The 16,368-nt window shown below is 40.9% G+C and overlaps 1 protein-coding gene across 9 annotated transcripts in view; it reads left to right on the top strand.

Moving 5' to 3' along the window:
- Positions 1–16,368, top strand: part of LOC103179789 (melanocyte inducing transcription factor) — a 113,316-nt gene that overhangs the window by 52,966 nt on the left and 43,982 nt on the right. For all 9 annotated transcript variants that reach the window (XM_042339736.1, XM_042339731.1, XM_042339735.1 and 6 more), the window contains one exon: positions 5,241–5,481. In XM_042339736.1, the coding sequence (XP_042195670.1) occupies positions 5,241–5,481 (241 nt within the window). The remainder of the gene's footprint in view (positions 1–5,240; positions 5,482–16,368) is intronic.

Raw genomic sequence — 16,368 nt, 5'->3', positions numbered from 1 at the left:
ATTCTTACCCTGAGGTCCACAACCTCATACTTGCCAACCTGTGCCAAATACTTGCTGGAAATTGGTAAGGAGGGTGTGTCCTTCTGGGGAGAGAGTGCACATTCCATTACAAGTGGGGAAAATTCCACCTGTTTGTGGAATTCTCGGTGTAGTTTGAATACTCTTAAGCACGGCAATGGATTTCTGTGTTTGTCAGATGGCTGACAAAGCCGTCCGTAAAGGCCAGTGTAGTTTGTTGGAAAGTTACAGTGCGGAAAGAGTTAACACACTCTCGAGCCAAATTATTTCTACTCTCATTTGAATGCAAAATAGCCCTGGATTCTGTTTTTAAAAAAAGAGTGCAATTAAAAGTGAACTCTCCGTTTACAAAACATTCACATTTCAGTTGTTCAAACTGCCCCTTTTTAGGGAAGATTAAAAGGTTGGGATATTGAACTGAATTCAGCATTTTCTCAGATCAGTTTGTTCTCACACTTGTTCTCCATTGTTTTGGACACAAAAAGATTACAGGTTCTTTTGTTCTTTCCTAGATACTTTTTCTTTGAAAAGATGAGAGATAGTAATCGGCCTTTATTCCCCACTACTTGATCTGTAGCCTTGCCTTATCCCATCTTAATCGCACCGAAAAGATTGCCTTTTTTCTGCAGATGACCTGAGCATTGCAGGAACTGACAAGGTCATGATAGAGGCAGTTAAAGTTCACTGTTGTTCTGGTATTATTTAATCCTTTTTATTGCAATTGGCTGCTTTAGAACATGAATATGTATTGGCTTAAGTTAGCTCTGCATTATACAAGTTACTTTAGCTCGATTATATGCCATTACAGGATAGTAAGAACAATTTGAAAAAATGAAAAGTAGAATTTTTGCTTCCATTGGCTTCCATTCCAGATGTCATAGTGTTTGTATATTTTGCTGCTCTAACCTTCCATGTTATTCTTGATTTACATTATCCCATACTAACGAGTAAGACAGTGTTGGACTTCAATTATTTGAAGTGCAATCTTTAATGAATCAAGATATCAATAGGCTGAATTGTCTTGAAACTAAAAATAGTTTTGAAAGTGACTGTTGGAGACGTACTCTTAAAGTAAGATTGCAATGTCAAATTTGTTCTGATGAAAAATACAATCAAACACAGTGTAAGAACTGCCACTTTTAAAAGCCTTTGTTGTGAAATGTACCTGATAATACTCGTGTAGATGACAGGGGACAGATTTGTTGAGGATAATTCTGATTTGTTAGGCGACTCTAAACTTCCGCATCAAGTTGCATTTTGGGAGCAACAATAATTTATGCGCTGACTTGAGGAGCTAATTAGTCCGATTATTCAGCAGCTGTGTTGGTTGTGGCACAGAGATTTCTTCCCTTCAATTCATCAAAAGGATCACTGGCTTGGGGAATGTTCCAACGTGACAGATCTTGAATAGCAAGCAAGCCTTTATTTTCGAAGATTGTGTGCGTGTGTGTATATCAAACATAAAATAAATCAGCATTGTTTGCTTATGGCTGGAACATCTTTTACGCAAGGGGAAGTTACGCTTTCTCCAAACGTTTCTTCAGGAGTTTAAAAAATTATAAACAAAGCAGCATCTTATTTGTACACATTTTGCATGAACATAAAAGCAATAAAGAATTAAAACAGGATTTGCACGGGATGCGTTTTGATCGCTGAATTACTCTTATGTTATGCAAACAGAAATTCTTTCCCCTTTCTATTCTGTCCCCTTCTCTTAAGGCATCATTTACCATGCAGCACACAGCAACTGCGAGGGTGGTTGGGCAGTTACTCCCAGACCTACCCAGACAACGACTGCTCCTCTCTCACCAGTTACTCTGAACTACTGCTTGTTTGCTCTTATATTTCTCCCAGTCTCAATAGCAAACCTACATTTCGAAAGTTGTGGATGCAAAATTGTGTCCTGCAGCCCCAAGGCAATGGTATATCGTGCTGCTGTGTGTACACACGCACTCACACCTGCTGGATTCTTTCGTGAAAGAGCTAAATGTTGTAATGGGAGGGGTTAGGGTGGTAGAGTGGGGCTTCTGGAAGGATGAAATCAAATTGTCCAAAGGGCTTTCTTCGTCTGAACCTTTCTCATGATCTTGTGAACATTTTTTGAATTTGTTTAACATTTACGAACTTACTGATTGATTGAATTATTGCCGATTACTGTGTGCTCATAAAGAAGATTTCTAGTGTTCTAATCTTAAAGTGAATGATATTAGGATCCAGAGATTGAATGCTTAACGTTTCTTTTTAATTTCTTTACCCTATTTTATCCAGCTATTACTTTTTATGTCATTAATCTAAAGATTTAGGGCATGAGTTTGCGAGGTTTAAAAAATGCCTTTGACCAATTAATACATTCAAAGTAACTTGTTAGATAGTGGGCAGCAAATTGTAGATAAAAGGCCATTTATGCCAGGTTCCAGGCTCTTTTACACCTAGTCCTGGACCTGAGCCAATTTCTTTTCCATCTTGTCCTGCTGTGGGCACCTCTTTATGTCCTTGTTGCAAACTGGACATTTTATCTCAGTTCAGCAATTGTATGCAAAGATTTCAAGGAGAAAGGGTTTCATTATTTTTTGCAGTGACAATGTGATTCATAGCTGACTTACCTCTTGTGTTTGAAATGCTATGGTGCATATTTGATTAATTTGTTTGACAGCTGATAATATTGCTGCAGAGTGCAGTATTTTTATAGTGTTCGACATGGGCATTTACCACTGGAGGCTACTAAAATTACTTTGCTGCTGTCGCCATCTACAAAATTAGAAACGTCTAGTTCAACCCTCTGTTAGGAAGAGTGCGGCATTTAAGGGACAGCTTTATGCGAAACAGGACGCTTTCAAAAACACAATTTTCCCAGCTTAATATAGTTCCTTTATTTGTTGATTGGATCATTGTGCGTAATTTTAAACCAGGTTTTTTTTGGTTCGCTCATATAATATGTGAACAAAGTTCGAGCTCGCCCACAAAACATTTTAGACACACGAATTGGGCGCCGTAAACGCTAAAATAATCCTTGGATTTGAAGTAGCGCCTTATCACGTCATCGCAATGGCTCAAAGTGCTTTGTAGGATTTACTGTCAAGTGGAGTTATTGGGTTTTGATGATCTAACTTAAATTCACTTGCTGATTCAGTGGACTCCTATTTGATTGGGGTATCGCTCACATAAACCATAAATTCATCATTCTCAATTTCTTAAAAAGGAACTTTGAAACTATAGTAAACCAACTACCAAATTAACATTGAATTCAAACCCTTTTGCCCACAAAAATATACAGTCAATTCACTTTACAGTATATCCTGTGAAGCGCTTTGAGACATCTCGAAGATACGATAAGGCGCTATATCAAAAATACTATTATTATTAATTCAAGAATTTACAAAATGTCACAAATTTCAGGGGCAATAGTCTTAAAGTTGGGGACATGAGAAGTTTCGGGTCACAGATGTCTTAGATCCAAGTTGCACTTTTAACACTCTGAATCGTAAATTTGTTTTTTACACTTTCCTCAAATTTGTAAAAAGATTTTTTTGTCCAAAGAGCCAAGTGAGCAAGTCCCAGGCCTCTGCCAATGTTGCTCTGTTAACTGCCCACTAGGTGGTGTGTGACGGTGCTCAGATCAATTCGCCTTCCGGTTTGCTCCATCTCCCTTTGGGAAGGTGTTTTGTGGGGAATCAACCAATAAAATAATTTATTTTAATAAATTACCTGCTGCGTTCCAAGGTTCGACACATAACCAAAGCCTTGCGCCACGCATCTCCTAGAACCCACACTTCCTATTGTAATCGGTTTTATATGAGGTTTGTCACTGAGCTGAAGCACATCTGTTTTCTGCCAGCAGTGTGGTTCTGCAGCACAATAATTGACTGATTATTATCTAATCCACTAGTGTCCTGCAGAACTGATATTTGGTTTAACTATTTCAGGACAAAAGTCCTTTAATCCGAATCTCTGTGTATTTTTTTATTTTGAAAATGGGTCATTATTCTGATGCAAAGCCCCTCCTTGTTTTTCCCATTAACTTGACCGGCTAAATTTACACTTGGGTAATTTTAAACTGGTACCTTTGAAGCTGTTCCAATGATATTTACAAAAAACACAGTCGCTGCGTGCTAATCAGAAAGTCGATGAGCAAATTATCCATAGATAGTCGATCCACAATTGATGAGCAATTATCCTGAATGTTGTTGGAATTATGTTTTTAAATACTTTTTTTTAAAGCTTCAGCTTGTTTGGTGGTAAAATTGGCACAACAACAACCTGCCTTTAAATAGAACCCTGCATGAAGGATAGCGCTGTATATGTTTGCTTACAAAATACACAGTCACTACACTTCACAGTACATCCTGCCAAGCACTTTGAGACATCCGCCTGATGTGAAAAGGCACTATCAAATGCAAGGATTATATCATTGTAATCCCTTGGAGCGCTGGACAATGATTGTTTGTTGGATGCTGAGAAAGGGAGAGGGGTGAAGGGGATAGGAGTTGGGGCGATAACCTTATGGTTATCATGGTCGAAGAGGTAGCTTGTTAGCTTTCTGACTGTGAAATGCCACGCAGGTTATTGTAGTCTTTCTGTGCTCCTCACTTTATGAGTTGTTATATTTTGGAGGTTGAACCTTATTTTCCTGCCCCAGAGCTGGACACTGGAGCTCACTGAGACCATGTTAATTTCTTCTGCTCGATAATGCTTTTTTTTAAAAAAAGAAGACTTCTGAGTGGATTTTATTTGATTTCCTGAATAAAGTGCAGGAGGGCAGAGCATCTACAAAATGACTGTTGTTGCACTTTTTAGTGAATTCGGTGAAGCCTTTTGAGATGTCCTGATGTGAAAAGCGTTATATCAAATGCAAGGATAATGTTATTAATTATTATTATTCCATCATGTCCAGGCACTTATTTGATTTCAATCATACCGGTGTCATTTTAGTAAGCAATACAGTTTGTGACGGGTTGTCAGATTTTATTCCGTGCACAGAGCCTCTCATCCTCTCCGAAGTACAGTAAAAATTGAAAGATGTGGCCTAAAAGCAAAGGGAATAACCTTGAAATTGTTTTTAAAACATATTTATTTCCGATCTTAATGCCAATAACAGCTTTTTTTTAAAGTTTGCGGCGAATTCTCCGAGTGAATTGTGTCGTCTTAACAAGCTCGCTCTCCCCGTGCTCGTCTGTGCTTATCTTCTAATAGAACTGTTTTCTCCGTTATTGGTTTCCTCGTAGCAATTCATCAGAGCAGCAAGGAGCAGCCAAACCCCCATTAACCTCCTCCAATATGACATCACGAATCCTGCTCCGGCAGCAGCTCATGCGCGATCAGATGCAGGAGCAGGAGCGCCGGGAACAGCAGCAGGCAGCACAGTTCATTCAGCAGCGAGTGCCAGTCAGCCCGACCCAGGCCATCAACGTCAGCATCTCCACCAGCCTGCCCACTGCCACTCAGGTGCCAATGGAAGTCCTCAAGGTAAGGTTTTAATGCTTCGCGTCTGCAGTCCTTTGCAGGGGCTGCGCTGTCACCGCAGATAGCAAGGACTTTGAGGAAATTCACTCCCGTCGGGGCTTCTGAAGTGAAAACAAATATTCTGCACAATCTAAATTAAGCAGACGAGGAGTAGAGGAGGAATTGCACACAGTGTAAAATGCTCTGTGAGCATTAGTTTTAACTCTTCACATTTACTGGGTAGTGACCAGCATTGATAATAAATAATAAGCAGTCTCTCTCTCTCTCTCTCTCTCTCTCTCTCTCTCACCCTCTCGCTGTCTCTCACACACACGTACATACACTGACTGGCATGTTTGCTAAAATCGCATCATAACCTGTATTTTTTAAAACTTAATAGGATTTGATCTGTAAACATCAATTTTTTGACATTCATTTTTAAGGAAGTTTACTGCTTGAAAATGTTGTCAAGACTCTTGGTATTGAAGCTTTTCATAGCAACAAAATGGGCTTTCAACTGTTTGCCAACGGTCACTTTTAATCCTATTTCCTCCGATGAGTTGATGTCTTCTAACAGCTCTGATTCTTTATCAGACAGGGAACTGCAGGAGCTTGTTAGTATCTCCCTATTGTGGGGGGATGTAGTAAATACCTTCCTAATTACTGCAGGATCTTGATTTGGATAGCGCAGAAATCTCCATTTCGCCCCCCCGACCCCCAAATCAGTAAATCTAGCTTTTAGTTCAAACATCTAAAATGTTACTCAAAATGTTTTAGACCTGACTTCAGTTATTTGTTTGATTTTATTTGTACTATTGAACAATGAAGGGACGTAGCAAAATCGTGACAGCTATAAAATGATTAATCTGACAATGACTGAATAATAGCACCATTATTCATCTGCTCTGTGTGCGGGGTCTTTGATCAATGTTATGGTTACTGAAGCTCGTCAAAAGAATGAAATACCAGGATGACTCCTTCTTGGACTCGTCATTGAGGTGTTTAGCAATGCCATTTTGTTATCCTTTTGAACGCTTAGAAAAATGTGAAGTTTGATGTTTCGTCTCACATCCCCAGTCGTTTTAGATTCTCGTGCTCCACTTCAAGCCCTCCAATTAGTTTTGTAAGATCAGGTGTGATGTGTGCCATATTTTTTAATGAATGGAAACCAGAAACAGGAAGTCAAAAAGTGATAAGACACGTTTCGTTTTATGCTGATCTTTTTTTCACACAGTTCTCCAAAAATTATTCTGTAAATAATCTGCGCTTCTAAAAATATGGGGCTGTTTTATCTCCTGAACTTGCTTCCGCTCTCAATCCCTTCAGCCGAAAAGCAAATCAAGTGCTATCAATGGCAAGCTTTAACGGTTTTAGCTGGATAGACTCCAGCAGTACCCCAACACACACTCTGGGGGGCCCCCAAGCTTTGGCTTCCGCCTACCTGTGCCGAATGCTCTCCAGAATTAAGTAAACAGGATGCATCCCTCCAGGGAGAGTGTGTGCATTCCATTCCAACAATCTGTCTCTGGGATTTCCATGCGTAGGTGGGATAAATGAAATTCTCAGTTTGCTTTGGATACTCTTTAAGCACGGTGATGGGTTTCCACATGCCTGAAAGGGTGCTGGAAGCCAATTCGATAACAACTTTTAAGAGAGAAATTGTTAATTATTTGGGGAGGACAAGTTTGCAGGGCTATGGGGAGAGAACGGGGGAGTGGGATAGATTTGGATAACCCTTTTCAAAGTGCCGGCACAGACACAATGGGCCAAATGGCCTCCTTCTGTGCTGTATAATTCTATGATTCTATGTGTCAGAGACCCAGCTGACCTAAAAAAAGAACTGGTTAATCAAAACTCTTCTCACTAGTTTCATTTCATCTGAAGCTTGCCATCGATTTGGCTATCATGTTGTTCAGCCCCAATTCCACTCTTAATCCTTTTAGCCGAACGGCAAAAATCTCGACTTTTTATTGGGAATATTGCAGATGCAGTACCAAAATACCCTTTGTCAGAATATGTATGTACGGATAGGTATTTGCTGGAGACAAATTTACATCTTTGCAAAACACCTCAATTCCTTTGCTCTAAAAATGCAAATGTCCCCTCAGTGAATGAAAGGCATTTGGAAGTTTGAAAATTCTAGTTACAATGTCATGTTCTGGTTATTTTGTAAATACCTAAGAGAAGTGAAAGAACATTGCTTTATAGTCAGGGCAACAGAATTATACCCTTGAACCTGGGAAAAGCCATTGCCTTGGGCAAATGTTTTTTCAATGTCATTTCAATACGTATTTTTTCTCTTTTAAGTCTTGGAAACTAAAATCGGGACACAGTGATGTAAGTGAGAGGCTGGTGACGTATCCAGTAATGTACAATAATAACAATAATAATGCTTGCATTTGGTATAGTACCTTTCATGTCAAAAAGATATCCCAAAGCACTTCAAAGGATTTACTTCTAATACACTTTCTGTTGCATTTTTGTACCTTCACACTATATCAGGTTAGCACCAAGCATCAAAAAATTCCAACCAAGTGTAACGCAGGAATGTGGGGCACTGTGAAGCTCTGTGTTTCATTGCCCAGTTCTGTTCCTGCTCATTTGATGAGTCGTCAATTAAATTAGATTTCAGTTAAATCAGCAATTGTTTGCATTCGCTTATGTCGAAATGCCTGCAAAGTGATGACTGAAGAGGAGCTGCTTTTATCAAATTAATTAGCAGTGAATTTCGAAGCAGCAGAAAACACTGACTGCGGTTATGAAATCCTTTGTGTAGAGTGGAACCCTGTTACACCGCATTTCAATAGCCTGCGGGCCTCTTCCTAACGTGAGTATACCGTGATCACTGTATGTGGAAGTGTGGTATACTTCACAACTCCAGTGCTGGCTGGCCAGCTCCCTGTGCAAAGTGCCCCCTGACTTCAACGTGATCCCCGACAACTATTGGAAATGCTTGTGAAAGCAGTCTTACCTGACTAGTCTCTGTACACGACTCTGTAACGTCACCACGGACCTGATGACCCCAGAAATAGATGCCCCCCCCACCCACCCTGCCCACTCACCAATCCCCCAAACCAGTCATTACCTTGACAGTAAAGTCCCATGAAGCATTTTCAGTTGTTTCGACGATGTGATAAGGTGCTGTATCAAATGCAAGTGTTACTGTATTATTGTTATTACTGACATTTACTAATGTCCCATAACTACAGTAGTCTGATGGAGGCGGTGCTTGCATCATATTCCGACCTGTGGAAATAATGAAGGGGACAGCAGCCAACCTTACCGTTTGTCAAACCCTCAGTGCTGATACCACTGCTTGTTCACTTCATTCGTATGTACAATCTGTTTACTTCACACAGAACCAACCCCAATCTGTCACCACACCCCTCCTCAGAAAAACCACCCTCAATCCCTCTAATCTCTCACACTGCTGTCCCATCTCCAACCTACCCTTCCTTGCTAAAGTCCTGGAATGCATTGTTGCAGGTCAACTACTGTCATACCTCTCCCTCCACTCCCTCCTCGAGCCCCTGCAGTCTGGTTTTCGCCCTGACTGCCCACAGCACAGAGACAGAGCTTGTCACAAACGACATTCTCTCTATCTGTGACAGGGGCTCCCTCTGCCTCCTTGTCCTCCTGGATCTCTCTGCCAAGTTCGACACAGTCAACCACACCATCTTCCTCCATTGCCTCTCCTCCCTCATCCACCTTAGTGGGGCCGCGCTTGCATGGTTTGAGTCCTATTTAACCAGCCGCCTCCATTTCATTCAAATGGTTGCTCCTCCTGCCCATGCCTGGTCACCTGCGGGGTACCCCAGTGCTCCATCCTCGGTCCTCTACCTTTCCTTATCTATATGCTGCCTCTGTCATCCGCAGATACAGGGTAAACTTCCACGTGTATGTGGATGACACACAAATCTACTTTGCCTCCTCCAGTACCAACTCCAGGTCCGCCGATGTTCTATCAACTTTTCTGACAGACATCAGGGCCTGGATGAGTGCAAACCTCCTGCAGCTGAATGTAGACAAGATGGAAACCAACGTATTCACTCCTGCGGATCTGAACTCCTCAACCTCCCTGGTCTCTCCCTCACACTCACTGAACCAGTGCGCAATCTAGGTGTCCGGTTTGACCTCCAGCTATTTTTTCTCCCCACATCCAGTCCCTGACTAGGACCACCTTCCTCCACCTCTGTCACATTGCCCGCCTCCGACCATACCTTACCCCAAATGCAGCCGAAAACCTCGTGCATGCATTTATCACCTCTCGCTTGGATTACTCCAACACACTCCTCGTCGGTCTCCCCAGCTCCAGTATTCACAAGATCCACTCCTACAAAACTCTGCTGCTCGCATACTGACCCCGACCAAACTCCATACCCATATCTCACCAGTTCTGGCACAGGCTCCACTGGCTCCCCATCACCAAACGGTCTCACTTGTGTTCAAATCTATTCACTCCCTGGCACCCCCCTACCTCTCTGACATCCTCACTCCCCAATCCACCACCCGGCACCTCCGCTCGATTGGCACCGGCCTCTTGCTCCTTCCTCGCAACCTCTACCCCACCATCGAAGGTCTTGCTTTCAGCCCCAAAACTCTCCCTCAATCCCTCTGCCTTTCCTCCTCTCTCCCCTCTTTCAAGTCCTGCCTGCAAACTCTGCTGTTCGACTGTGCTTACGGTCACCTCCCCCAGCTTGGAGTCAGGCTGTACCACTGTTAAGCACTCTGAGACTCTATCCTGCGAGGAGGGCGCTTTATAAGTGCAAGTTGGTATTGTTGTCGAGAGACTTCCAGAGTTTCGGAGAGTAGTGGCTGAAGGCACAGCCATCGATGATGGAGTGGAGGGCACGAGGAACGATTAGGAGGCCGGAGGCAAAGGGTGGTGGAGTGGGGATGTAAGCAGGTTGGATAGGTAAGGAAGTGCGAGGAATGGAATTGCTCCATCCCAGCAGTGGAATGGGATGAGGTGAAGGATTAGTACCAATACTACTGTCACGCAGTATGTTAACTTTACAGAAGCAACTCTGGGCAAACTTCATGAATGGGAAAATATTTCTTTTAAATAAACAAAGTCGAGTATAAACGAGGCCTGGAGTAACAAAGCGGCTCACCTGAGTGACCGAGGACCTAATGCAATGTGTGTGCTCGTCTGCGAGGATCAGGATTTGGGAGTAAAGAGTGGATGGATTATAGAGTTGGGTTCAGTCACATTAATTGCAATGATTGATTGATATGTTCTTCTTCCTGTTGTGCTGCAGTTTTGCAGGCCATTAAAAACCTACACGGAAGTGTCACTTTATTTTATTATAACTGCCTAATTTACAGTTGCTATATTTGTAATCGACTCTAGGTTAGTTTGCATTTCACAGTTATAAAAATAACTCACTCATCAGTGACTTATCCAGAGCACTTTCTTACTTATTTAACCCTCCTTCGAATACCAACTTGATTCTCTGAAAACCTACAATCCACGACTGTTTGCGAGACGCTGTTGTGCGCAATTGGCTGCCGCGTTTTGCCCCCAAAATATACAGTCAATTCACTTTACTGTATATTCTGTGAAGAGCTTTGAGAAGTCTCGAAGATGTGATAAGGCGCTGTATGAAATACAAGGATTATTATTATGACGCTGTGTGAGTGCATCTCAGTAGCAATATGGCAACTGCTGTTATTGGAATAAACATACCTGGTTCTTTTTGAATCGTGAAATAATTTTGACTACGATGATTGTGATTTCCTACTATGGGAAACTATTAAAGTATTATCAGTTATAAATCTGGAAGTAACTGTGGGTTTTGCAGGGGTAATCGCTCCTAACAATGAACCGCATTATGTGTGTCAAATATGCAAGAGCAGAATTAAAGATTGAGGCAAACAGATTGCAATGGTTGTCTCTCGGCACAGTGATTTGTTAATCAGGATAATCCCGTTTTACAGTATAAGGGCAGCACAATGTTGACATTTAACTCTGAATTGAAAAGTGTCCAAAAACATTGGATGTTCAGTTTGTGGTCCATGCTGTAGTAATGATGGCCTTTCTCAATTTGAATGGTACATTTGAAGACTAAAAGGTAAATAACTGCCCCTGAAGTACTGTGACTATCTCTTTTTATGCTTTTAATTAATATTATTATTATTAATGGAGAAATGTTGCCTCTAAGCATTTACACAGTGCAGCAACCAGTTGAAAGTTGATGACAAATCAGCAAACTTGCCTCATTAGCAGGACTTGGAAGAACTCCATCACCCGCATATTCACCCGTACTAAACTCCATACCCCCATTATACCTGTTCTTCCCAGACTCAACTGGCTCTTTATCACCGAATGGATTGATTTCAAGATCCTCACACTTTTTCGAATCCTTCCTTCCTGGCACCTCCCTACCTTTGACCTGCTTATCTCCCCCCAATCCACAACCCGCTGCCTCCGCTCGACTGGCTCCAGCCTTCTACATGTCCCTCGAGCCCTCCTTTCCACCATTGTGACTTCCATTATGACTCAATGCGGAGATGGTGTTAAAGTTTGCAGAGAAAATTACCTGAACTACTGGTTTATTGCAAAAACTTATTTTATCGTGTGCCCTAATACAGTTTTAATATCAGATGTGGTATCTTAGATAATTATTTAATGCAGTACATTTTGTTATGAAAATATATTTAATAAAGCTAGATATGCTGGAAATCCACAACAGGTCAATCTGCATCTGAAAAGAAAAATAGCTTGATTTTCAGGCATGACTTTTGCCATGAGTAGAAAAACTGAGTGACCCTAATATAGGTCACACGATCCCATGATTGATTTGGGTAAAGAAGGTCCTTTGACCCATCTGATCTCACCCTTCCAGGACCACCACCCGTCCCATGGAGTCCTGTAGCTCAGTGGTTAGAGCACTCGCTTTGCAAGCGAGAGACCTGAGTTTATTTCCAGGCAGGTCAGGGCGAAACCTTGGGCAAGTTTCCTTACTCCACACGCCTAATAATAATCCCTCCAAATCCAAAAACAATAATAAATTGGTCATTTTCAATCTACGACTGTTTGTGGGACATTGCTGTGCGCAATTGGCTGCCGCGTTCGCCCACAAATATACAGTCAATTCACTTTACAGTGTGTTCTGTGAAGCGCTTTGGGACGTCCTCCTGACGTGAAAAGCGCTATATCAAATGCAAGGATTATTATTATTATTATTATTATTGGTGGCTGAGCTTTCAGCCACTATGCCTCTTCCTCTATCCCTCCGCCTTGCCCCTTCCTTTTCCATCTTCAGGTCTCGCCTAAAGACTTCCTCTTCGACCGTGCCTACGGTCATCTCCCCCTCCTGCCGGCTCGGTGTCGTGCTCCGCCATTGTTAAGAGCTCTGGGATGCAAACCTGCGTGAGGGGCACTATATAAATGCAAGTTGCAAGGAGCTGGTATTCTTCCCTCTCCGCAGTATCCCAGTGTACATTTTGGGGTCCCCAAGCCTTTTGCCGACCTGCACGAAACTAAACTTTGATTTTGGGGTTTGAAGGGTCCCTCTGGGTGCTGTATATTCATCTCTTATCACACTAATGGAAACTGTACATATGTGGAACTGTTGGTAGTTTGGTTTGGAGACTCTTTAGCATGGATTTCCATTCCAAGGAGTATCAGATACTCAACCAGCCAAAAAAAAAACTCCCTAAACACATTTTATACAGGACCCGTGCTGTAGGAGTCTTGTTTCGTTGTTATTCTGCATGGGTTTGGATCAAGGTGTAAGAGGTGGAAGGACAAATGCTGCCTCCACTGCACTGCCTCTTGACTCTTCCTGCAACATAGAACCATTGTGTAAAAACCGTTGGCCAGAGGCCAAGAGAATACATTTTGCATGGAACATGTTCGACTTATCTTCCCGACGAGATTGTTAACTGCTCAAATGTATTTGTGGCTCGACCTCAGTACCCAGAGAGTAATCCCAACCCGATTTAATTAGTGATTAATGCAGAATTTAAGGGAAGCATTCTGAATTCTTCTGAAACATTCCAGTTGTTTCAGAAGAATTCTGAGCTGTGAGTCCAAAAGCAAAATTTACAGGCAGTATTTTGACAAACTGCGTCACCTCTGTATCTTGGAACAAATGTCATGAATCGATGATGCAGCGATTCAGTTACCAACAGGAATTTTCACTCGTACTCTGGCTTCAACTTCTAAACAAACAGTTCAATTATCTTAAAAGCAATTTACAGCATCAGTACCTTGAATAACAAAATATTGCTTTGAACAGCTGATGAAAGCTGCAGTTTATTCAGTTGCTTTAGTGCATTTGTAATTCATATGTTCAGCATATGACACTGGATACAGTTAGCGCTAATCTACAGTACTGAGAAAACACATCCCTGAATGTGGTCTCTTGGTTTAAAGTTTGTCTGCCAGGCAGTAAAAGTCTTAACTGCTTTGATACCTTACATTTAGAAGTTAAGTGATTGTAGTACACTGAGGGCTTTATAAACTTTAATCTGAAAAGGAGTTTAGATTATGATTTATATCTCAGTATCATTGACCGTTTGGTGTTTTATGTTCTAAATATTCATAAGCTTGTTTGATGCATCATATCAATAGTTTTATCATTTTGATAACTCATAATGTGTAATTTTATGAAATTGAATATTGAGAACACTGTGATTTTTGTGCAAGAAATAATTTTACAAAAGCAAGGGTGTATTTGGATTGTACTAACTGAAAAATATATTTTTTCATGGCCCCTTATTTTTTTTAAGCACCTCTTTATATTACTCACAAAAAAGTTCTTACAACATTGCAACAAGTTAATTTGACCTTTTTACCAAATTATTCATTGAAGTGCCATTTCATAGCTGTAAACTGGGGTAAAGTGAACAGTGATCCACTAATTTGTGGCGGACAAAAAGAGCTCTATATCAACGCAAATTGTTATTGCAACTTAAGGGTTGGACGTAGAATCGTTAATGTTGATTACAGATGGAATTCAGTTAAGCTGCAGACAGTTCTTACACTTTAAAAGGGTTGTAAATGCACTCCAGGCTCTTAATAACATTCAAATATTATTCAGTGTCTTCTGCTAGTTGCTGGAGTTCTATACATGAGCCAACGTATCACATACGCAATCTCTCCACTGCTGAAAGCACTGGCAGATATCACCACTAGTATGAAAGGGGCACAAGACTTTCTGATGTCATTGCCCATACTGATATCAGTCCCACCCTGGGGGCTTCTTTCTTTTACAACAATGTGTGTGTGTTTTTGTGTGAGAGAGAGAGAGAGAGAGAGAGAGCGTGTGAGTTTACATGTAATGCCGTCCTTGTCCAGGTTGATGCAGGACAGTTCTGGATCCAGACTAGTTTTAACTGAAATAAATTTCAAGGAGCGATGAGGATCAAAGACTAATCTTCCTTTTTTGTGTGTGTGTGTGTGTGTGTTTGGGGGGTGTGGTAGGTATGAGGGGAGTGAAGTCCTGGTTTGCATTTATCAATATAAACAAGTGATGGGATTTAGCTGTTAGCTACCTGCATGATAACATTGAAGAAGATCCTATTAATGGAGGTAACCTCTGTTAGTAGCAGTCAACCAAAATAGAGTAAATTTCTTTGGAGTAAAGTGTTCACTTACCCACTGGCTTTTCCAGAGAGTTACTAAAACCATCTACCCACATTATTCTGATATATAAACAGCAAAAAGAACAACCAGAGGAAAATAAATGATCATTCTCAGTCGGCTTAAAAAGGCACATTTTGTAGCGCAGCCGATAAGTTATGGGGCACATTGTAAATAAACAAAATTGCTCGTTTTTGTAAACGTTTCATTCTTTTCATAATTATTCGTTCAAATCTCAACATGACCAAGTTGGTTGTGACAGACCGTGGAAATTCTTGTGATTCATTTGCAGGGTTTAGGAATTTACTTGGTTCAATTTCTTACTGGCTGCAAGACAAGAAACAACAAAAAAAGTGAGAAAGAAAAATACCCACAGCTCAGCTCTTGATGGCAGTTTTTAATCGGTATGTCGGTGACGAGATTAAAGGATAGTTAGCTATGTTATAAAAGAATCAAAATTCGATTAAAGGTACCAGCCTGAGCTGTTGAAGCCTAAAAGTGAAAACATTTATCTTAGGTGATTCTGTTTTTAGTATGGTTGGTGCTTTAATTAGCTAAATGACCTCTAGCCTTTCAGGAATAAGTATGGGATAATTTTAGGGATCAAGACAAAGCCTTGCAGAGATTTAGAGCGCAGCACACACTAATACATCGAGGAATGCTGATAATTAGCTTTGGTACTTTCATTCTTTTGGACAGTTTCTTTAAACTGGTTGATTTGAAATTACGCTTACAGGTTCATTATCCACAGGTTTAAAGGCTGAAATGTGGCCAGCTAACAAAAGCACATTGTATAAATAAGAGAACAGTATGTCCCAGCGCATTGCACGGATATAAAGTGGTTGTGCATTTCCTTTGTGCGTCAAGGTACTGTACAACATTGCAGATCAATTGTCGTAGATTGGTGTTAATATTCTTGATTCAGATATTGCAGGTGTCGATACAATGAGCATGTTACATAACCCATGCTGTTATCTTGTTATTAGCTCATAATTTGGCAACTGGTTGGATCAAATTGAATAGCAATGTTACAATAATAATAATCCTTGTATTTGATATAGTGCCTTAGTATGTCTTCTAGACGTATGACTAATTTACTAAAAACTAATTTACTTTATAAATTCCATATTTTCAGTGTGAACACTTCTATATTTGGTGAGGCTTGAAAAGGATTATTATTGTTTGTTTCCACTTCTGCCTATTCCACCATTGAATTAGATCACATATGCTCTTCATTTTCTTAATCCCATTTCCCCACCTTTTCGCCACATCCTTTAATACCCTTACGTTCCAGGTGTATATCTATATTTCCCTTTAAA

Source organism: Callorhinchus milii, unplaced genomic scaffold, assembly GCF_018977255.1.
Source record: "Callorhinchus milii isolate IMCB2004 unplaced genomic scaffold, IMCB_Cmil_1.0 Scaffold12, whole genome shotgun sequence".
In the NCBI taxonomy this organism is placed as follows: domain Eukaryota; kingdom Metazoa; phylum Chordata; class Chondrichthyes; order Chimaeriformes; family Callorhinchidae; genus Callorhinchus; species Callorhinchus milii.
This window is presented reverse-complemented; position numbering and strand designations above follow the sequence as displayed.